Genomic DNA, 24,431 nt, shown 5'->3' on the forward strand with positions numbered 1-24,431 from the left:
TTCTGGGCTCTAGATACATTGACCTTTATTTTTCTATCACTTCAGACATGCAATTTAGTTATGGACTCTGCACAAATATTTTTCATGCCTCCCTGAGTTCTTCAAATAGATGTTTCCATACTGTCATTCAAATATGAATTATTGTGTCACTTATTAGTCACTTCACTATTTCTGATAAACCTATATAGTAATTCTCTGGATAGTATTTAATATTCCCCCATCTGACACATAATCTTTTTGTTTTATCAAATGACTTTCATACCACTTAAGTTGCTAAAATTTATTTTATATTTATTACTAGAATGCAGAATTTTTCCTGTTTTGATTTTTCCCAAACAAAAATATATCAATTAATGTTTCTTGAATGTTCATAAATATATGTTTTCAGTTATTATTAAACAATCAGTTTATTGGAAGAATTCCAACATAAGAATTTAAAGTCCATAAGAAGAGCTATACCTTCCAACATTAATTTCTGGCCTACGGAATTTCACTTGACTTCCTAATCATTTAGATCAAGAGTTTATTTTATACAGAGCAAACATAATAAATATTCAATATAATTTTTGAAATGATAGAGTATGACAATTTGATTGCAGTAAACAGCTTTTTTTTAAAGTCTCAGAATTGATGCTTTTCTTACCTTACTCCAAAATAGAAACACATTATAAATATCCTTGATTTACCTGAGACATTAATGGTATTTTGCTAGCTGCTTTTCAAATGTATCTATAAACACCTATCAAAGATAAAAGAAATGATAGCACTCAGAGTTTGAAAAGGCCTGTGAAAATGGGTACTTAATGTATCATTAAGAGAATATAACATCACAATTTTATTGAAGGGAATTTTAAATTGTGCATTGAATTTATAAGGACAATGACATTATCCATGGCATGGTGAATATTTCAGATACCAAAATAGTTTTACATCTTTTGAGACTAGAGACAATTTCAATCAATGATTAAAAATGGCTCTTATCACCACAAAGAATTGATAAGTGTTTGAGGACAGATGTTTAGCCTGTTTTAAACATTATGCTATGAATGTATGTATCAAACATCACAAGGTACCTCTTTAATATATACATATAATATATATATGACTTAAATCATATATATGTATATATTATATATACATATATATATATATATATATATATAATATATATATAACATTTATGTTTCTGTGTATCAGTTACAAAATAAAACTGGATCTTAAAAGGACCAAAAACTCACATCTATCACTGGATATTTACTGATTTAAGTTCACAAGACAATGAAGAAATAGAAGTGACAACAATTGTTCAGATTTGAATGGCAGTGTGGAGACATCTATTTGAAGATCACAAGGAGACAATGAACAATTTTGTGCAAAGTCTATAACTAACTGGTATGTTTGAAGTGAAAGAAAAATGAAATCCAAAGTATCTGGAACCCAGAAAACACCATTGTCTATAAAATAATTCTCAGCATTGAAAATATTGTCATATGCACCCCTTTCTTGAAACCTATAAAATTCTTTCTGCTGTTTAAGAATAAGTTCTAATTTCCTACTTTTTATTGTTATCACAAAAATAAGCAACAAATAACACATTTGATAATATATGTTTAGGGGTAGTAGTCTTAAGTAATTCAATAGAATGTATTTCTTAATGAATCCCAGCTCTATAATAACCTGCTAAAGCAATCATACTGAATTAACAAATAAAACATTAAAATAGGATCTATAGATTTTAATTATATATTTCAAAACAACTTAGATCAGTTCCTAGAAATAAGGATTGGCACTTAGATTATGAGAGTCTAATATTTAACTATGTGGAAAGATTAATTTACTAATGACCCTGCTTAATTATTATATCAGAGTAAGTAATCACACTAAAATCTGTTTTCTTTTTTGAAGGAAGGAATAACAATAATCAACATTTGCCAATAGTCTTGTGGCACTTTAACAATTGACTTAAATCATACATCACCTATTCATTGAAGTAACATTGACAAAAAAAGTAAACATACTTCATACGGATTCATTCTTTTTCTATTTTGTACTGCTTTAAGAAGTACATTTTTACAATGCATCATTAAAAACTATTCCTGCTGTTGCTTTAAGCAACAGATTCAGTCAGAAAATAGAAATCGAAATGTGCTTCATGTTGAGAGAAGATGCTGTGTTCCCTAGGAGGAGTCATGTAAACCCCATTCTGAAGGCAACAGACCTAAAGATTTAAGTATACAGAATTAAGACTGATCTCTCTCTTGCCTCAAGGCAATACTTCATCTATTCTTTACATCCCTACTCTCAAAGTCCTCTACAACTGAGAAAATATCTGATTGAAGTAATTTTAATTTATATTTCTTGTGCATCTCTGATCCTAGTAATCATTATATGACACTATTAAGAATTTGAGGACAGTCTTATTAAAGAGATTAAACTTAGGTATGCTTTACCTTATGGGAGAATATGAACAGTATATTTGGTTTTCTTAAAACTTCTAAAAGTAGATAAAGATTTCAGTTTTCAATTTTTCTTTCTGCCTGTCATATGCACTGTGTGTGCGTAGCATGTACATGTATCAGTTAGATAAGCAGAAAAGTATATAGGTTGGTAGGTAGGTAGATGATAGATGGATAGATAGATCCATTTAGATATTACTATACTTAGTAAAAGCCTTTTTAACACAAGGTGTCTAACCTCCATTGAGAAATAGCCCCTGCCTGCTATGCTTCTCTTCTAAGTTTTCTAAATAGTATGTTTTGTAGGTAAAGGAAGAAGCAGAAGTACCAGTCGGACTGTCTCACACACAAGAAAAGCTACTTTATGTGGCTTTTCCAGTCTTATTATGCCCTTTGGGGGCTGCTATTGACATAGATTTTGCCTTTACCTTCAGGTGCTAGATCAGATAAAGAAAGGTCTTTTCTCAGGGGAGTCCTCTTGAAGTGGATGTGCATCTCATCTCACAGTCTCTCCTTTCCTGAATATGTACAAACCAGAATTCAGAGCAGAGTGAGTTCATGGAGTCACCCTAAACAGGACTCAGAATAGTTAAGGCCTCTGGACATCCAGATTCTTTGGCTGAAATTAGTTTAGTTTAGATTCCCACTGCTGGATTTGCTCCTCATGTTTTGTTTGCTTGTTTGTTGTTTTTGTTTCTCTCCCAAGCTCCACTGGAGTCCTTACATTGGTGTTATATTTATAACCTGATGCTTCAAGTGCGTATCTCAAGGTAATACATACTAAAATGGTAAAGACGTATTATTTTTAAAAATATGTAGTATCCATGTTAGTTGTAAGACAAATATATTTTGTTCTAACAAGACTTTATTGATTAATTCTTCTATATTCAAAATGTCTTAAGATTGTCTTTCAAATTTGAGGGGATTATCTGTAAGAAAATATATTACTCTTTAAAGTTATAATCTAGTTCTGTGATGTTTTTATGTCACCTCTTTCAATTTTCACTCTTGTCTTAAACATCTATACATTTTCTGTTTTAATTGAATATCATAAATGAAATATTATCAGATTGGCACCATCTCTGCAGAGTAGAGGCATCCCAATCTTATCTCTGTTATGTCATAACCAGAACTGTTTCCCTGATCACCCAGCACCATCTTTGGTATCAAGATGAGCTTCCAGAGCTGTGCTGTTCCCACATACCACAGTTTCCATTGGAGACAGGAATTTAGGTTTCCTATTCCAGGAAAATTAACACTGAGAGCTGTTTGCCAGTGTATTTGAACACAGTGCATTAGCATATATAATGCCCACAATGTAACTTTTTCTTCTAAAGTACACACAGGTGGACCAAATTCACACAGTTTATGAGTGAGGGAGCCTGGATTAACCTGGCAGTCTTATCCTAGATAACCTTTGCCCACTCTAGTGTTCTGCATGGACTATTATGTACTGCAGATAGTGATACTTAATACATATACATATACAAAATTGGATTTATTTTTAATCAGGTTTTAGGGAAAGTGTAATAGTTTTAAAAGTATAAACAGGGTTTTTTAGCATAAAGACTAAGATACAAAAGATTGGGATACTCAATTTTTTCCAGATATGAAAACTACCTTTTAATGTTTTATTTTTAATTGAAACATAATAAAAGCACATATTATGAGGTACAGCAGTGTGATAATTTGATGCATGTAAACAATATATAATGATCGAATCAGGGTAATTAGCATTACAGTTCTTTAAATATTTATTATTTATTGTATTTGAAGTCTATTAACTGCTCTTTCTAGTGCCTAATAAAACAATAATAGATTACTATGAACTATAATTGCCCTACTGTGATGTAGTACTCCAGGACTTACTTCTTCTATTAAACTGTATCTGGGTACCTATTATCCAACTTCCCTATCACCTCTCTCTGTCTTACAATTCCTAGTACCTAGTAATAACTGTTTAACTCTGTTCTTCTATGAGAGAAATTTTATTACCCTTCATGTATATGAGAATATGTAGTACGTATTTACTAAACATAATTTCTCCCATGATGGCAAATAACAAGATTCTATTCTTTTTATTCCATTTTTTATACATAATAATATTATGTATATGTGTATATGTGTGTGATGTGCATTTGTAGATATATAATTGAGTATGTATAGGCATAAACATATATATATATATATATATATATATATATATACACATAACATTTTCTTTATCCATTCATCTACTAATGGACACTTGGTTGATTCCAGATTTTGTCTTCTATGAATAGTACGCAATAACTATGGAAGTGCAAACTCTTTGATATGCTGATCTATCAAAAACTTTCTTAATTTACTTTTACCCAAACCTGTTAAGTGAAATTGTAATCAACATGGTCATTTTAGGTATCATTTTATGCAACTTCTTTGAGTTATTGGAGTTTCAAAGAGGTTATTTGAAATTGAACTTGAGGATTCCAATACCCTAAACAGTTAGCAAGCATCCAGGCAACTTAAATTCATCCATGTTAATATTCTTTACCAAAGTTATAATATGAAAACTATGTTTTTATAAGGACAGACAATTACTTGTGTTAGAAAATATTTAACTTTGAAGCACACATACCATATGACTTAATAGTACATTAATTATGATATTTTAATGAAACAATTCTATTTGACTTGAGGAAGCATTTTGGAAAACAGATGGCAAATTCAAAGATCTATCTACCACAAGGCTTCTCAAAGCTGGCACAAGGACATTTGTGTTAAATAATTCATTGTTGCGGAGTGCTGTCTGTCTGTGCATTGTAAAATATTAGGCCAAATTCTTGGCTTACATTTCCAGATGCCAGTAGGATTTCCTCCAAATAATAGTGATTGCCAAATATTTCCTAGGGAATAAAATTAATCCAGGTAAAGAACCTCTAATTAAACATTTTATCAATGCAAACATTCAAATAAACATTAACTAAAATTAGCCTGTGAAAAAATAACAGATTCAGGGAAGAAACTCTCTTACAAGTATTAGTCCTGAAGGAATGGTTAATAATAGATGGGCATTTATATTATAAAATGTTATTAAAATATACATAAACATTCAAAATATTTAAACACAAAAGCAATAAAAGGATACTTATTTGTATGTATTGATGGAATTTTCTGTCACACACCAATGGTTTTATTTCCTTTCCCCACATAACTCAGATTTCAATTTTGCTTTGATTTTCAAATCAAGATTATATTTAGTTTTAGGCCATATACTTCTAGGTAAAATATCCTATTTTCAAATGAACTTTGAATTTACTTTAATGTCAAAAAGAAAAATTGTCCTATGAGTATTTACACCTACTTACATGGATTTAAATGTTAACTACCACACATAAGATGATATTCCATCTAAATAAGTGAAAATTTGGCCATGAATTTTGGTATCTTTTTTATTTACTAATTTTCTCTCCCTTATGTTTGATATAAATGATACATTAGCAGCCCCAAGTCTCTAGGTTCTTAGACTCTCTGGTTAAAGACACTTCATTTATCTTAATGATCATATTTCTTTTTATAATGCAATTGCCCTTGACCAGAGCTTGTCTTGACCCCACTGAAGTATTGTCTCAATTTCTCTACATCATTCATGTTCTGCCTTCACTATTTACCATCCTAACCAGGTAATCTTGCTCTTTATAAGGTTGATATTTCAAATAATGGATATACTAAATTACAACTCAGTATTTTAAGCAGATTTAACAAAACATTTTTGGACTTCATAGAATCATGCCAAAATGAAGTTCCCTCTATCAACTGCTGCAAATTATTAATAATTAGGTCACTAATTCTTTAGTGAAATTATTGTCTACCCAATGTTTGACAATAGATTCTTAATAAATAATTTCTAAGTGGAGAATTTATTCATTTGCTTCTGTGTTTGCTTGCTAAGACCAGTGGATAATGGCTAGTTATTAAATGCCACAATGCACACATTTACATATACACAATAGGCACATTCTTGTCAACAGATTTTATCAAATAGTCAACAGATTTTTGTCAATTTGTCTTTCTTCTACTTCATCATTAACTCCTTAATTCATTCAGTGATCAATAACATTCTCAGAATAACCCATAGAGTATACACTACAATGTCTAACATAGTATGTGAAAAATCAGTAATCAGTAACAGTACTTGATTGAACAGAGTAGAGCAGATAGAAGTATTCAAGAAATGACACATTTGTCTGGCACGGTGGTGCACACCTGTAATCCCAGTGACTTGGGAGGTTGAGACAGGAGTATCGCAAGTTCAAGGCCAGTCTCTGCAATTTAGTGGGCCCTAAGCAACTAGATACCCTTTCTCAAAGGAAAAAAAAAAAAGGGCTGGGGATGTAGCTCAGTGGTCTACCTCTGAGTTAAATCCTCAGTACCTCAGCTCCCTGCCAAAAAGAAGATAAACAGAAGCAATGCATTTACGCATACACAGATTTTCAAAGCCGTCCTAGTTTATCAATGCCAGATCAAAGGCTTCACATGAAAACATGAGATCAGGTTTCCAGAGCCTACTGCTGTCTACTAAGTAATTCTCAGCATCTAAAGTATTGCCACTCACACTGAGCTATTTCTTGAAATTCCTAAGATGCTTTCTGATGCTTAAAAATGTTCATAATTCTGTTTTGAATTATTGTTATCTAATTGATGAACTATTTCCAAATTTATGTCCTCTGACATAAAACAGCATACCATTTTGTTTCACCTTTGATAGAATGGTTCCTACAACTAAAGTGACCAAACTTATAGGTGACATTTTATACAAGTTACAGGGACTACTTTGTTAATTGTATTTATTTTTTCAATTGCAAACGTATTGCTAATATGATGTGTTTCATCATTCATCCAGGAAATCATCTTAAATTTTTAAATTATTCAATTAATCTTTGGTTAATAAGCTGTTCTTGTTGATGAAAAAGTGTGAAGGGCAACTGCCATTTAATGCTCTGGCAGACATTTATCAGTCTGAGTATGTGAAGTGCCTCTGTATGCATATTATTAGAGTTGATAAGGAAATTAAGATAATTAAAAAGGAAAATGATACACTTTTAATGTAGACTTCTGTGGAGCACAGGCAGCAGCAACAACTAAATTCTTTGCAAAGCTGCTGCCCATTAATGATAATTTAGACATGTGCACAGCATAAATAAAGTCAACTAATGCCTTGACAATGCATTTCATCAGACTTTAGCAACAAGGAACATGAAATTAAGTCAAATTACATCCTATTGGAGAGAAAAGAGACAAAAGCATTCCTATCATTTTTTTATTTGAACTTGATGAATCTTAAAGAGTTGTGTTGTCACACGTAATACACAGCATCCAGCAGCCCCTGAGATTCCAGCACTTGAGACTCTTGGTCCACTGATCTCTACATGACAACGTGAAAACCCTGATTAATAATGCTGACCTTCTTTATAGAACCTTGGATACAAGACAAGAGTTCAAATTTTAATATATACATCATCACTGTTTTAAAAAACAAAAAAAAAACTTTATTTTAAACAAATCTCTTATATTTTCCATTATAAAGAGTTTCTCCTGGAATCCACTGACATTTGGTTTTATAGCCTATTTGCTATAATATTAAGGGAGCTGCAAAAAATAGTTCTCTAATATAAGAAGAAATTATCCCATTTGCTAATAAACTCAATTAGAAATGTTTACCTTAGTGTAATGTAGGTGTGTGATATAATGGTTACCCTTGCCTCCTTTGAAAGATAGTATTTTCCACTTTACAAGTCATTTTGCTGTGTTACCAATGTAAAGTATTATGTTAAGAATATGGGAATTGGAGTCAGGCAGATATGGGTACACTCTTGACATTACTTGTATTTAATGTAACATTTTAAGGAAATTTCTTAATCTTGCTCAGTTTCAATTTCTTCATTAATATGAATCATTAGCCATTTTATTTGACTTGGTATAAGAATTAAGTGTCTGAGATTCTAATTCAATTCGGTATTGATTAATGGTAAATTATGCTGCCATTATCATCATTACTGTAATTACTAAATATTTTGGGGAACAATTGTTTTTAAACACAAGGTAGAGAAATATGATCTTTTAAAATGACAAAATTGTTTGATTTTATTGCCTTGCCTCAAATACAGAGATGAACAGAATTTTTTAATCAATTTAAGTAATATTCAGATACTCAGCAATCACTTAGTGTTTTTAGTTGGGTTTGTGAACATTAGACTAGGAGTCCCTGTCCAAGAGTAAGTTCTGACTAGGGTAAAAATAAGGAAAACATAGAAACTTCATACAGATACTGCTAGAAGATTCAGAAGGGAGTTGAAAAGCTGCCTGTAACTCTGAGGATGGAGCATACATTAATGTGTATATGAATGAACCTGAATTTAAGATCAGACAGGTGTGGGTTCTAATGTGAATGATGAAACAGGATGTGAACATACATTATATACAATTTCATAATCACATTTTGGTCAACTATCTCTACATGACAACATGAAAACCCTGATTAAAAATGCTGACCTTCTTTATATGAACCAGAATACCAATCGTGTTCCTGATCAATCATTTCTTCTCATGCAGTTCTGAGGAGTTGGTGCAGACTGAAACCAAGAAATGTACAGCATTACTTTTGTATATGGGATAGTTTTTGATTTTCATTTTTGTCAAAGTTACTAAAAATTTTACCTTTTTGAGGAGGAGAAAATTTGAGATGGATTCACTTGGATGTTGTGAAGGAGGAAAGAAGGGGAAGAAGTATCAAAATTTGCAGCATTTGTTGGCTGTAAAATGGGCTCTCTCATTAGCTACATGAGTATATCCCTCAAAGAATATATGCAATGCCTGCTAATCTTTGTAACCTTGTTTATATTATCACTTTAGAAGCCTAGAAAATATCACTATCTCCAAATTTTACAATGTATCTTGTCCTTGGCAGGACTGGACTTTTGTTTGGATTCTGGCTCATTTCTTTGAAGAAGCAGAGAATTTGGAAGAAGAGGAGATAGGAGGCTTGAATTCCACTAATAGGTGAGTCTATGTCATCTACTTGTCAGCTGGAGATTGAGAAAACTTTTTGCTTCATACATTAAATACTGAATATTCTACCCCATACAAGATAAAAATGTAGTACAGCATAACTTTACTAAAGTTAATTACAAATTTTGAAGAACCTATTACAAGTTTTGCACATGATATTCAGCATGTAACTAGATCTAGCATGTGAACAGTACTCACATATGCAATTATATCTTATTTTACATTTCACATTATGTTGATTGTTTTCTACATTTGATTTTTCATTTTAAATTTGTGGTGGTGGGCTCAAATCCAGGGCCTATAACATACTAGGCAAATGTACCACCACTAATATAAACCCCTAACCTATTTTTATTTATTATTTCATGTATTTTTGTGGGTACTGGGGATTTAACCAGGGCTTTGTACTGCTAAGCATGTACTCTACTACTAACTTATACCTCCAGTCTCTTTTACATGTTTTAAGTCTGTGAACCAATTGAGGAATGGTGGTGCATATATACCACTGCATACATTTCCAAAAAATATAAAGTCATGTTGAAATTTTATAATGAAAGAACCCTAATTGGCAAGTGCTCACAATTACTGAACAGAGATCCCACAGCAAAATCCTTTACAACATTATTCATGATGGCCTATTTTTACATGAGACATGAACTGAATGTGGTTAATTCACATTAGTACAATTATTCAGATAGTAGAATTATAAAACTTAGCAGTGTCATTCAAGCTTAACAGGCAAAGATATTATACATAGTCTCAGCTCTTCTGGAGAGCCCTTTCCCCATTAAGTAAAGTTAATGCATGATAAAATTTCATTCCCAGAAATCAATTATGGAAAATATGTCCATGAAACTATCATAAAAATACAGAAATAGGTCATGTAAAGGTCCTCAAAGGCCAGAGGATGTTAATTATATCTGAATTTCTATTATTGATTTTGATTATAATGTCATCAAGGAGGTCATCTCAGATACTAGAAAACAACTGACCATTTTTTTAACAAAGTCTTAACCACCTCAGATGTATTTTTTCTTAAATTGTTTGCACTAAAAGAACTCATAACTCCCAGGACCTTAGAATAAGACTATGTTTGGAGAAAGAATCCTTAAAGACGTAAGATAAGTGAAGTCATTGGTGGGGGTTCTAAATTCAATGACCACAGGCACACATGGAGGAAAGACCACTTCAGAAGAGAGGGAAAAATGGCCATCCACAGCTAGGAGAGAAGTCTGGGAGAAATCAATTATGGCAATACCTTAATCTCAAACTTCTTAACTCCAGAATTGAGAAAATACATATTTGTTGTTTAACCCAACCAGAGTGTGGTACTTTATTATGAGTCTAATCAGAGTAATACATGCACTAAAACAAAATTCATATTGAATAATTGTACAACTTCCAAAATTACAGTATCCTCTAGTGCTGTGCTAGAACAAAATTCAGTAAGTGTTCTATATATAAGTTCCCATCGTTTATTTTTGTGATGTGTACATTCTAATTTTAAAATAGAATGGGAGTCAAGCCATGCACATATTGACTGCTTGACTAGTATTTCATTACTGAATCATGTTCATGAACCTTAGCTTATATCTAGTCCCCTTTCCTCCAGCTGTTTTCCTTATTGTCATTGACTGCAGGATTTTTTTTTTTTTTTAATTTGGTTTTGTCTTCTGTTTTGTTATGTTATTACAAAAAATGATGTAACAAATGGCTCCTTTTAAAAATCATTTATTGAGTTTCTTTAACTCAATTTGAGATTCCATAAATATTACTTGAGCACTATTACTAGGTCAGATAGTTGGGCTCCAAAGTAAATGAAAGTGTTTAACCTTCATTTTCAACATCTTTGAGTTATTTTGAGATATTTAATCATTGACATTCAGGAAAGGACTTAAAAACTGACATTTAAGCATTGCTTTACTCTGAACTAATTTGATTATTATGGATTTTGCAGGGAAAAGTACTTTAATCCTAGCAGATCACAGGTAAGGATACAGTGTGTTATAATGCTTACAACCTGCTAATTAATCATATGAGATTATTTCATGCTCATACTGGTCCTGCAACTTTCAAAAATTGTTAGTAATCATGGGTTCCAACTCAAATAAAGGCAAAGTAGTATTGAATTCTGCATATGTGCAAAATATTTGAAAGATTGGTTAATTTCCGAGACTATATTAGAGAAGTATAAATGAAATAGAATTTATTGGTTGTCTCTGTCAAAATTCATTTTATGGATACTACAACAGTTTGAGAACTAAATAAAATAATTTATGTCTATCCTAAAAAGAAATGATACAACTCAATATATTGAGAATAAACGTAATCACAATGAAGTGCTACAGATAAAAAAATTTAAAAATGGAGAGCTCCCAGGATTATCAAGAACAACTTGATTAGTATTTGAAGATTGAACTTTAAAAATTTCTCTAGATTGCCTAAAACTCTCCTCTCTCCTAGTCCCACAATACCATGATTATTTTAAAGAATATGAGGAAAAGACATTTATTTATTTGTGTAACTCAATGCCTTCTTTCAACATGATGATAATTTCTGATCTCTTTTATGAGACTGTGTATAATAAAAATGAATATCTATAATATTACTATTGAAATGTTGTCTCTATTCTAGATACTATCATAGGTAAAACAATGTAACTGGGTTGGGTAACTGTACCAAACATTGGTTTTTTATTAGAATGATTCTATCCCGTAACATTTAATATCTGATCTCCTTTTCTCTTTAATAACCCAAACTCGTATTCTCTTAGTGTTAAATTGATGTAAAATAACTAGTAAACACATGAAGTTGCCAGAAATTCTAAAATACTTTTACATAGTTTTTTTAATGATACTAGAAGAATAGGCATGGGATAACATGTGACTTAGGATATCAATACATTTTTCAATAATAACATGTGAACCATTTCATGCCTTTTGGATTATTAATGTATTTTTAATTATGAAAATATTCATGAGAATGAATAAAGTTTTTCTAAACTTTACCCAGATTAAAATTTACTATAATCATCATTAAAGCATGCTCATTTTATCCAGAAGAATATGAGGATTCATGTGTATTGTGAGTGTTTGTATCAGCTGAAGCACTCTAAGCTATTGTAGAAAATGCTGGTTAATAATTTCAAAGCACAAAGACATTAAGTTCATGATAGTTTCCCCAGGAAAGAACATTGACAATGAAAACAAAGGCAGCAGGGCAGTTGATAAAAATACTTCAACACATCTAGCAGTGACTATTGACATTAAAGAATATAATCTGTTGCCAGGAAATAACTATAGAAAGGAAAATGCAAAATACAAAAAACAAAGATCAGATATACCCACACTGACTCAGTGTGCTGATTGCATGGATTTCCAGTCAATAAAAAACACTAACTGCAGCCCAGGAGTCAAGCTGAATGAATTAAATAAGGAAAGGAATGTTACTCTAGAAGAGGGACAACTGTACTTACTTTCAACACTAACAGTTACATCCTTACTGGTAACATCAGAAGACATCAGGAGTTAGCTTCCTCCTTACAGCTAAGATAAAATGATTTCTATAAGATGAAGGGTCTCTGGTCTGACTCTGAGTTCCTTGATCCATTTTGAGTTGAGTTTTGTACAGGGTGAGAGATAGGGGTTTAGTTTCATTCTGCTACATATGGATTTCCTGTTTTCCCAGCACCATTTGTTGAAGAGGCTATTTTTTCTCCATTGCATATTTTTGGCCCCTTTGTCTAGTATGAGAAAATTGTATTTATTTGAGTTTGTGTCCATGTCCTCTATTCTGTATCATTGATCTACCTATTTTGGTACCAATACCATGCCATTTTGTTACTACTGCTTTGTAGTAGAGTTGAAGATCTGGTATTGCGATACCCGTTGCTGTACTCTTCCTGCTAAAGATTGTTTTAGTTATTCTGGGTTTCTTATTCTTCCAGATGAATTTTATGATTGCTTGCTCTATTTCTGTAAGGTACGTCATTGGGATATTAATTGGAATTGCATTGAATCTGTATAGCACTTTCGGTAGTATGGCCATTTTGACAATATTAATTCTGCCTATCCAAGAACATGGGAGATTTTTCCATCTTCTAAGGTCTTCCTCAATTTCTTTCTTCAATGTTCATCTTATAGAAGAAAAAGTAGGTCCAAATCTTCATCATGTCCGCTTAGGATCAGACTTCCTTAACAGGACTCCCATAGCACAAGAAATAAAAGCAAGAATCAACAACTCGGATAGATTCATACTAAAAAACTTTCTCTCAGCAAAGGAAACTATCAGCAATGTGAAGAGAGAACCTACAGAGTGGGAGAAAATCTTTGCCACTCATACTTCAAATAGAGCACTAATTTCCAGAATATATAAAGAACTCAAAAAACTACACCAAGAATACAAATAATCCAATCAACAAATGGGCTAAGGAAATGAACAGACACTTCACAGAAGAAGATCTACAAGCAATCAACAGATATATGAAAAAATGTTCAACATCTCTAGTAATAAGAGAAATGCAAATCAAAACTACCCTAAGATTCCATCTCACCACAATTAGAATGGCGATTATCAAAAATACAAGCAACAATAGGTGTTGGCGAGGATGTGGGGGTAAAGGTACACTCATACATTGCTGGTGGGGTTGCAAATTAGTGCAGCCACTCTGGAAAGCAGTGTGGAGATTCCTCAGAAAGCCTGGAATGGAAAGACCATTTGACCCAGCTATCCCACTCCTTGGCCTATACCCAAAGGACTTTAAATCAGCATACTACAGAGATACAGCCACATCAATATTCATAGCTGCTCAATTCACAATAGCCAAATTGTGGAACCAACCTAGTAGTCCTTCTATTGATGAATGGATAAAGAAACTGTGGTATATATATACAATGGAATATTACTCAGCCATCAAGAATAATAAAATTATGGCGTTTGCAGGCAAATAGATGAAATTGGAGAATATTATGCTAAGTGAGATAAGCCAATCTCCAAAAACCAAAGGACGAATGATCTCACTGATAAGCGGATGATGACACATAATGGGGGGTTGAAGGGGGGCAAGAATGGAGGAAGGAGGGACTGTATAGAGGGAAAAGAGAGGTGGGAGAGCTGAGAGGTGTGCAGGGGGAGGAAAAAATAACAGAATGAATCAAACACCATTACCCTATGTAAATGTATGATTACACAAATTGTATGCCGTCACTTCATGTACAAACAGAAACAACATGTATCCCATTTGTTTACAATAAAAATAATTAAAAAGAAGATTAAATGATTTCGATTATATTCCAAGGTAGAAATTACAGTAGGACAGAAATTTGTTTTACAAACAAAGAAACTACTATGTTATGTTGGGCCACAATGATATTTTGCTAGAAGTCTTATTGTCATAAGTATGATATATCGGAGGTTTAAGCATTTTAATATATTATTATAAAACATTATTTTCTCCTAACATTGTTTATTTTGATATATTTTTTATTTAAAAGTAAGTGTATGGATATGTGTATGTGCGTGTGTGTGTGTGTGTGTGTGTGTGCGTGTGTGTTTCCTGTTTTATGTTATAGAAGTTGTCAATTACCTATTTATTGTCAGGTACTTATCGTCACATCTCATACCATGTATGTTCTTATCCTCATTTAACAGGGATAATAAGACACTGGGGTTCAGAGGTATTCAATTTAATTACCTTACTAGTAAGCAGCAAACTTATCATGCATCTATCTGAAAAATTATTCTTTCCTATATAGTATGACATACTTAATGACTTACATCAAGTCACAGAATGAGTGATTGATAAGTAGGATTTGAATTTCAGGCTCTAATTGTGTAACCAATTTACTGAGGCAAATATTAATGATCTGGGAAGGTTTGTGTTGCAATAAACTATTTTAGGGCACATCAACTCAAAACAGTGTCTCCACACTTAACTTGAAACATCCATACCAAAATAATTAAAAAAAAAATCTCTGCATATGTGTTTATATATCAATTGCAATGTTTTAATGGGATCACTTTTTTCTTTTTAACCCAGGTTAACCTTCTGTGGGAAAAACCACCTGAATAAAACAAGTCTGAGCTCTGGGCATAGGAAGATTAGCCAGACTGGAGGAAAAATTCAATACTTTCTACTATTAAGACCTGCCACTATTTTATCAACCACTAATTGCAGGAATAAAGTTTACCTTTAAATTGACCATTCATCCATCATTATCCATGAAATGTATTGATTAAAGCTTGGGCAGTATGAAATTACTACACATCTGTCTGTGTTATGTTTGAAGAATTATAAAATAAGAAGGTTTATTGTAGAATATTATCTGATTGATATAATTTCTTGCTATTGACACTATTCTAGCCATAGAAATAAAAAATTAGATGCCTCTTGTGTAGTCTTGGAAACATCAGAAAAGTTCTATAAATATTCATCAAAGGTCATGATAAATATGAAAACAATTTATGAAAAATACAGCGAGATTAAAAATGGTTGCTGAAAACTAGCCAGGATTTTACCAAGCAAAGGAAATAAAACCTTTGAAAGTTGAGAGAATCAATGACCTTAAATTGTTTATGAGTCAGTTACCATATGAAATTTTGGTGATGTTGAACCTTAAAATAACTATTGTATTATCTAAATGATGGCATAGAGACATGTAGTAGACCTGGAGAAGAAAAAGTTATCAAAGGCATCATAAAACAAACATGAAGTTGTTCGTGTAATGACTGAGGTAACTAACCATATGGAAAAATCCAGTGCTGAAAGAGAGCAAATGAGCAATAGCACGTTCTTAAAATACACATTTTGTGGAAGGTGAACTCAGTCCCTACCTTCAGTACTCTGGGACTTCCTCCCCTCACAGATGGAAGAGCAGAAACTTCACTCAGACTTCCACTGTGTTGCAGGAGAAATACTAAGTTATGACAAAAGCCCCAGCATACTTGGCACTGGGGTGAACACCTGTAATCCCAGCTACTCAGGAGGCTGAAGTAGGAGGATCACAAGGTTGAGGCTAACCTGGGTAACTTAGGGAGGTCTTGTCTTAAATTAAAATGTAAAAAGGACTAGGGACTTAACTCAGTGGTGGTAAATAGCTTTCCTTTCATTTCCCAATAACACACACACACACATACACACACACACACAAGCATAAACATACACACAAAATAAAATAGAATAAACAATGCATCTAACCAAATTGATCACTCTGCTAACATTGAATTCTTTAAAACAAAACAAAACAAATTGGAATTGCCTATTTCATGTTCCCCTCCCTTTTCCAGATAGTCACAGTGACTTTCTTGCCATGACCTCGGTTTCTTTAATGCTGTGTAGATGAGTAAACCTTTCAATGCTGCTGAGAAAAGCAGTTTGTTACTACTTTGGGGAGAGCACAAAAGGAATATCATGGTGCCACGTGGTCCTAATGCCTCCCTTGTAGAGCATGGATGTTCCAATGGAATTATACCAGAGTATAATTTATACAAAACAACAAAGCTACTATGTTTTAAAGATAAATTTAAATAACATATCTGAAATAAAAATACTCAAAAGAAAATACCAGGTACACCTATATGCAAATAAAATAATGTTTTAATATAAATTATATGTCAAAAGTTTTAAAAAGTTGTATCAAAGTAATATGTAGATAGGAAACATAAGAGATAAAATATTATACTCTACCTTTGATTTCATATTAATTAATTAAATATAATTTAAAAATTAGACATGACACTTCTGAAAGAAGAGATATAACTAGCTTTGAGTACAGCAAAAACATTTAGCAGTTAAAAAAAAACACAAATAAAAGAAACACCCGCTGACTAATGAAATTGTGAAAGGACACTACTGTCTCCATATTAGAGTATACTACAATGTTTATATATACTTATTACTTAGTATTAGTAATGTAGTTTATAAATCTTTTGGTAAAAAGTTGAATTATTCTGATGTAATTGGAAAATTATTAGTCTTTTAGACTATTCTGCTATAGATGTGAAAATTTTATCTTAATGGGAGAAATCCTAAATAAGAGAAAAATTTTATGCATAAAAATGTTTATGTCCCATTATTTAGGAAGAGAAATCTTGAATGCCTAATGAAAACAGAATAGCAGATTAGCATCATGGCACTGTATGTAAATTTTCAAATATTAACCTTATAGGTTTTACAGCAGCCTCTTCAATTGTTTTTCCAGTCTAGAGCATGTCAGCTATGTCTGCCACTGCCTATTACTCTAAAGAGACTGCAAGGGATGGATTGGAAGAAACAACAGACCACAAACCTTTCAAACTAATAAACCATTTCATTCACATACATGTTTCCTGAATTTTCTCTGCTATCAGAAAACCTACCCTACTTTCCTCTGATCACACCACTGACATTATTGCTCTTAGGTCAAACATTTATCTTGTATATCTGGTGATATAAACTTTCATAGGACACCAAGATATTTACTTTTCAAATCATGAAGAATGGTAAATTGAGCAAATAATTTTCTTCTTTTAGTATTAAAATACACAACCCTGAAAATATAGTTACAGAATTAAGTTTTTTTTTAAATGATCTTGGAAACGACAATTTGTAAAAAAGCAAACTCAACTTTGCTATTGATAACACAGACAAAACATTGAAATATATTAAAAATAAATTATTTTTAAAAGTAGAATCAAAGGAGAATTATAGATTTAAACAGGTGAATACTTCTTAAACATGAAGGTGATTATGACTAATGATGGATATTTTAGGCCAATAAGTTTTAAAATATTGGGATAAAAAATATACAATGAAGGAAAGATAGCATCTTCAACAAATGGTGCTTGGAAAACTGGACATCCATATGCAGTAAAGTGAAATTAAACCCCTATCTCTTACCCTGCACAAAACTCAAATCAAAGCAGATCAAGGACCTAGGAATTAGACGAGAGACCCTGAGAGCCTAATGGAAGAAAAGGTAGGCCCGAATCTTCACCATGTTGGCTTAGGACTTGACTTTCTTAACAAGACTTCTAAAACACAAGAAATAAAGATTCAATAAATGGTATGAATTCATACTATAAAGCTTCTCAGCAAAGGAAACAATCAATAATATGAAGAGAGAATCTACAGAATGGGAGAAAATCTTCACCATATACACTTCAGATAGGCACTAATCTCCAGGATATGTAAAGAACTCAAAAAACTTAACAACAAAAAACAAACAACCCAATCAATGAATGGGCCAAGGAACTGAACAGACACTTCACAGAAAAAGATGTACAATCCATCAATGAATATATGAAAAAATGTTCAACCTCTCTAGCAATTAGAGAAATGCAAATCAAAACTACTGTAAGATTTCATCTCACTCCAGTGAGAATGACAATTGTCAAGAATATAAGCAATAATAAATGTTGGTGAGGACGTGGGGGAAAAGGTATACTTGTAATTGCTGTTGGGACTGCAACCAGTCTGAAAAGCAGTATGGATATTCTTTAGAAAACTTGAAATAGAACCACACCATATGACCCAGCTCTACCACTCCTCAGTTTATACCCAGAGAACTTAAAATCAGCATACTACAGTGACACAGCCACACAATATTTATAGCAGCTCAACTCACAATAACTAAACTATGGAACCAACATAGATGCCCTTTGACAGATGAATGCATAAAGAAACTGTGGTATGTATATATATATATATGTATATATATATTATATACACATTATAAACTGTGGTATATATATATATATAATGTAATATTACTCAGTCTTAAAGAAAAATGAAATTATGGTATTTGCAGGTAAATGAATGAAGTTGGAGTGAAATAAGATAATCCCAAAAAACTAAAAGCTGAATGTTTTCTCTGTTATGAGGATTCTGATTCATAATTGGGGGGAGGCTTGGGAAGCATGGAGGAACTTTGGATTGGGCAGAGGGGAGTGAAGGGAGGGGGCGTAGGGGTGAAAATAATGTTGGAATGAGATGTATATTATTACCCTATATATGTGTATGATTCCATGTGTGACACTGCATTATGTACCGACTAAGAAATGAGAAGTTGTGCTCAATGAGTTGAAATGCATTCTACTCTCATATATAACTAATTAGAGCAAGAAAAAAAGTAAAAAATTAAGAAAAATTTAATCCCTGATACCAAAAAAACCCAAATAAAATAAATAAAAAAAGACTAGACATGGAAACACACTATTACCCAACTATATCACTCTTTGGTATTTATCCTAAAGACTAAGTCATCATACTACTGTGATACATGTTTTCCCATGTTTATAGTAGCACAATTCACAGTAACCAAACTGTGTCACCAGCCTACGGGTCCATCAATGAATGAATTCATAAAGAAAATGTGGTATATATTAAATGGAATTTTATTCAGTTATAAAAAATGAACTATATCATTTGCAGGAAAATTGATGGAAGTAGAGATTGTTATGTTAAACAAAATAAGTCAAACTCAGAAGGTATAGGGACATATGTTTTCTCTCCTAAGTGGAAGCTAGAGAGGAAAAAAGAAAAGGTGGGACTGGATCTCATGAGAATCAAAAGGAGGTCAGTAGAGAAAAGGGATCAAGAGGTGGAGGTGGGGAGGAAGAGGGGGAGTTCTTGGAGTAATATTGGCCAATTTATATTGTTTATTGTGTGTATCTATGAATATGTAATAAGTCCCATCAATATATGCAACTATTTTGCACCAATAAAAAATGTGTGTGTCGGGGGGAAAAACCCAGTCAGGGTACTATCCAATTCCTGACTGTAGGAAACTGTGAGATAATACATATCTATTATTTTAAGGCATTAAATTTTAAGATAACTTGTCATACAGTAATAGATAACACAAACTATTTTAAAATAGTTTTTAGTGGATTAGAGTTACACATAATAGTGGGGTTACAATCTAGTTTTACAATTTCATGAGATATACATATGTTCCACTTGAAACTGTTATCAAATCAGTGGCGACACATGAGGATAAATATATTGGGGAGCAGGTTGCATAAATATATCATAAGGCATAGAAAAAACACATGGCTATAAAATAATTCTTAACCTGTGTGTCTGTGTTTGTGTGTATGTACATGTATTCCAAAATCTGTAATAATAATTTAATATCTTCCTTCATTGTGTGAAAGAAAACTTCCTTATTTCCTGGTCTCTACTAAAGAAAATTTTCCAAACTCAATTTGATTGAAAATAATAAAAAAAAACTTTCTTCAAATTCAATAAAATCTACTTAACCATAAAGTCTCAGTTGTTTCACAATTTTATGTTTAAAATAATATTATATTCTGCATATGCCTGATTTATCTTTTCACTTCCATTTTTATTCCTTTAATGCTTGCTTTGATTTCTATTTTCCAATTGTTTCTGGGTACTCATCCAGATATTCTACATACAAACTAGCCTAATGGTGAATCCTGTTAAACTCAGGTGACATTCTAGTTTTTAATCTCTTTTAAGATTGTTTTCTTTATGAATATTTTGAGTCATCTCATTGCAGTTCTTGGTTGGTATTTGTCAACTTGGCATTAATACCAATGCCTCTAAGTCCTCTTCTTTGTCTAGAAAGACAAGCACTAGATTTTTTCAAAATCTTTAATATGTATGGTTTGAAAGACCCTTTAGTGGAGTTGGGATGCATATAAGTTTAGGTTTTGCTATTATTTTCCAGAAGTAAATGCAGCCAAGTGTAGGGAATGTGAGGCATCCAAGTCTTTACTTTGTGTGAGGCTTAGAATCTTTATTTGATAATGAAAATGCTTTTCATTGTTCATTTGATAGAAATTCAGCTTTCCCATTTCTCATTTTATTCTGGACTGTTTCTGCTCATTATATTTGTGGTATGACATGGCCAATGAACATTTTTTAATAACTTCAATGCGATTTCATGTAATAATTTAAATAAAGTTTTTTGTCTTATTGTATGTGTCACTTGGTAAAGATAGAGTACCTCTAAGAATTTTAATTATGATACTGCATACAACCATGTAATTAAAGTGGAGCCAAGATAGTCAGAGATTACACTGTTAGGAACAGGGCAAGCTTCAGAAAGAAAGTAATATATGAAGATTTGCAAATGGCAAGTAGGAAATCACTAACTATTCAACTCATCCTTAGCCTGTGAATGTGACACGAAGTTCTCTCTACAAAAATCCGTACACCTGTCCACTTATATTACACCTGCTGTATGCTCAATGCTGTGAAAAATACTTCTGAGCCATGAAGCATTGCACAAGCTTGTCTCATAATTGTGTTTGGATACATTTGTGGACTTTAAAAAGAATTTTTAATTAAAAATCATAGTGTTATCCAGAGAATTTCTAGCTGCTTTATTGTTTATGATCATCAAAAAAGGGAAGGGTTCCTATATTTACATATTTAAATATTTTAGAAGAGTTTACACAACTTAGTTTCTCATCTTGTTTCTCAAGTTACTTGCCACAATTTTACCATCCAATTGAGGTTTTTAAGATTTGCATTTGGGATCACAATGGCATTTGCATGGTATTAAAGACACATCTGATGCTTTCTTTCCATAGAACAAAGTTAGTTCAGGCCATTTGCCTATGTGTGAAGTTATCTCCAAGGCAAACCAGAGTAATTGTCCATTTAATTTGGCATTTTCAGGAACATTGGTTTCCCAAATCAAGACTTTTCCAATTACATTTTATAACATTTGTGTCCAAAAGATTTTCCTTGGGGATTGGTTTCATGCTGGGGAGCTGGATCCTGAACCAGTCATTTGAAGTACATTATAGATCTCAGCCAACAGTCTAGTCCAAACACACTGCCTTCCTTTCACTCTAATTCCCTGTCTAAACCCAAGTATAATCAGATTAGACCGTTTGGAAGAATCTTTAGAGGTTGATTTCCATGAGTACCCCAGGAACAAGAAAAAGGATGTAAATAGATATTTATGTGCATTTCTAACTTTCAGAAAGAAAAAAATAAGTTTATCTCATTTGTCAGAACTTGTGTAGTCAAATAACTTATTTACATCATGACATAATACATCACCAACATTTAAAAATTAGTTGGTCTTTTGGTCTTTGAAGTGTTAGTTTCCAAATATAATTTTGTCTTTTTTTATAAATATACTCCCCTTTATTTCCATAAATTAAATTTCTTGCACATATTTTGAGATATGTTTCATAAACTCCAAAGTTTGACCAAAAACTTCATTAAGTTTTTGGTTTCATTTTTTTCTTAACTATTCTAAGAATTAGAACAATGTTTGATTTTGTTACTCCTGTAACAGATAAATAAAACTTGTTGATATAAAAAAATTTACTCATCCCCTGAAATTTGTCTTGTTAAAAGAAATTTCTAAAAATTTCTTTAGACTCCTTTGTAAGAAATTGATTTTCAACAAAAAACAGATCAATTATATTTTGGTGGGGAAGTTGCTTTCTAATTTATATTTCTCTTACTATCTTACTCTGGTTATATGTCTTAATTATAGCTTTTCTCAAGAGTCAGATTTGTCTTTTTCCTTCTTAAGAAAATATTTGCAGTGAAAATAAATATGCTGACCAGGGAGCCTCAAACCAATTAACTGCCCTGCTTAAGGAAATCCAGCTTAGGTTTTGCAGCTGAAACAACAATAGAAATGATATTATGATAAAATGAAACATAAATGGATGGATTATATGACCATACACAACTATATTAATTCTTTTTCATGATTTCTTATGAGAATAGAGCACAGCAGGACTATATTTAATTAGACTAAAAGGAAGTCTAACCCAGTGGGTTACCTATGCACTAAATGAATCCAGTATTGCTGGAAGTATTAGGCAAACTTGTTTTAATGTTGAATTTTGGTCATATAAAAAAGTATCTAACATTTATTATGTACCAGAAAGTTGCCATCTCAGCTCTTCATTATTGACCAGATAAAGCACAGTTGATGGATATGTTGCAGCGTGTGTGAGGCAAAGGTACACATTAAGATTAAATTTCGGGAGACCAGGACGAAGATTGCGGCGCCTGTGGCTGCGGCGGGGCCCGGGGCTTCGGGAGCTCCTCAGCTCCCTGTGTGTCTGTTGGTGTTGGGAATGGCGGGTTCCGGGAAAACCACCTTTGTACAGAGGCTCACGGGACACCTGCGTAGGCAAAGCTCTCCACCTTACATGATCGACTTGGACCCACCTATACACGAAATCCCCGTTCCTGCCAATATCGATATTCATGACACTGTGAAGTATAAAGAAGTAATGAAACAATATGGTCTTGGGCCCAACGGTGGCATAGTGACCTCTCTCAATCTCTTACCAGGTTTGATCAGGTCATGAAATTTATTGAGAAGGCTGAGAACACATCTAAATATGTCTTGATCGACACACCTGGACAGATTGAGGTATTCACCTGGTCTGCTTCTGGGACAATCATTACTGAGGCCCTGGCATCTTCATTCCCAACAGTTGTCATCTATGTGATGGACACATCAAGAAGTACTAATCCAGTGACCTTCATGTCAAATATGCTGTATGCCTGCAGCATCTTGTACAAAACCAAACTGCCTTTCATTGTGGTCATGAACAAAACTGACATCATTGATCACAGCTTTGCAGTGGAATGGATGCAGGACTTTGAGGCTTTCCAAGATGCCTTGAATCAAGAAACTACATACATCAGTAACCTGACTCGCTCAGTTTACTACATGTACTTCCAACTTCAGAATTTTGTTTAGGTTTTCAAATGAATTATGTGAAGAAATTTTGATCACACACCATGTCAGATACAATGGAAGCCAAGTAATATATTCATTGTCCCCACTTTCCAGTTTGTAAATTGTTGCAGACACAAGGAAATCTGGATCCTCTAGTTAAATTATGATTTAATTCCACCTTTACTTTTCTTTGGGTAGATACTCTATCAAAAGAGCTTACTAAAAATTAGATAATTCAAATTCTTCTACCTTGCAT

The 24,431-nt window shown here is 32.6% G+C and overlaps 1 protein-coding gene and 1 long non-coding RNA gene across 2 annotated transcripts; both read left to right on the plus strand.

Moving 5' to 3' along the window:
• The first annotated feature begins 9,400 nt into the window (after positions 1–9,400).
• Positions 9,401–15,666, plus strand: LOC124984667 (uncharacterized). The gene is made up of 3 exons (XR_007108736.1): positions 9,401–9,494; positions 11,461–11,491; positions 15,541–15,666. It is a non-coding gene; the product is annotated as an uncharacterized LOC124984667 (long non-coding RNA).
• Positions 15,667–16,225: 559 nt separating this feature from the next.
• LOC124985709 (GPN-loop GTPase 1-like) lies at positions 16,226–24,196 on the plus strand. The gene is given in 3 exon segments (XM_047554355.1): positions 16,226–16,317; positions 23,429–23,772; positions 23,775–24,196. Coding segments are annotated over 3 exon segments (858 nt in total).
• The last annotated feature ends 235 nt before the right edge of the window (positions 24,197–24,431 follow it).

The sequence above is a fragment of the Sciurus carolinensis genome, chromosome 5 (assembly GCF_902686445.1).
Source record: "Sciurus carolinensis chromosome 5, mSciCar1.2, whole genome shotgun sequence".
NCBI lineage: Eukaryota > Metazoa > Chordata > Mammalia > Rodentia > Sciuridae > Sciurus > Sciurus carolinensis.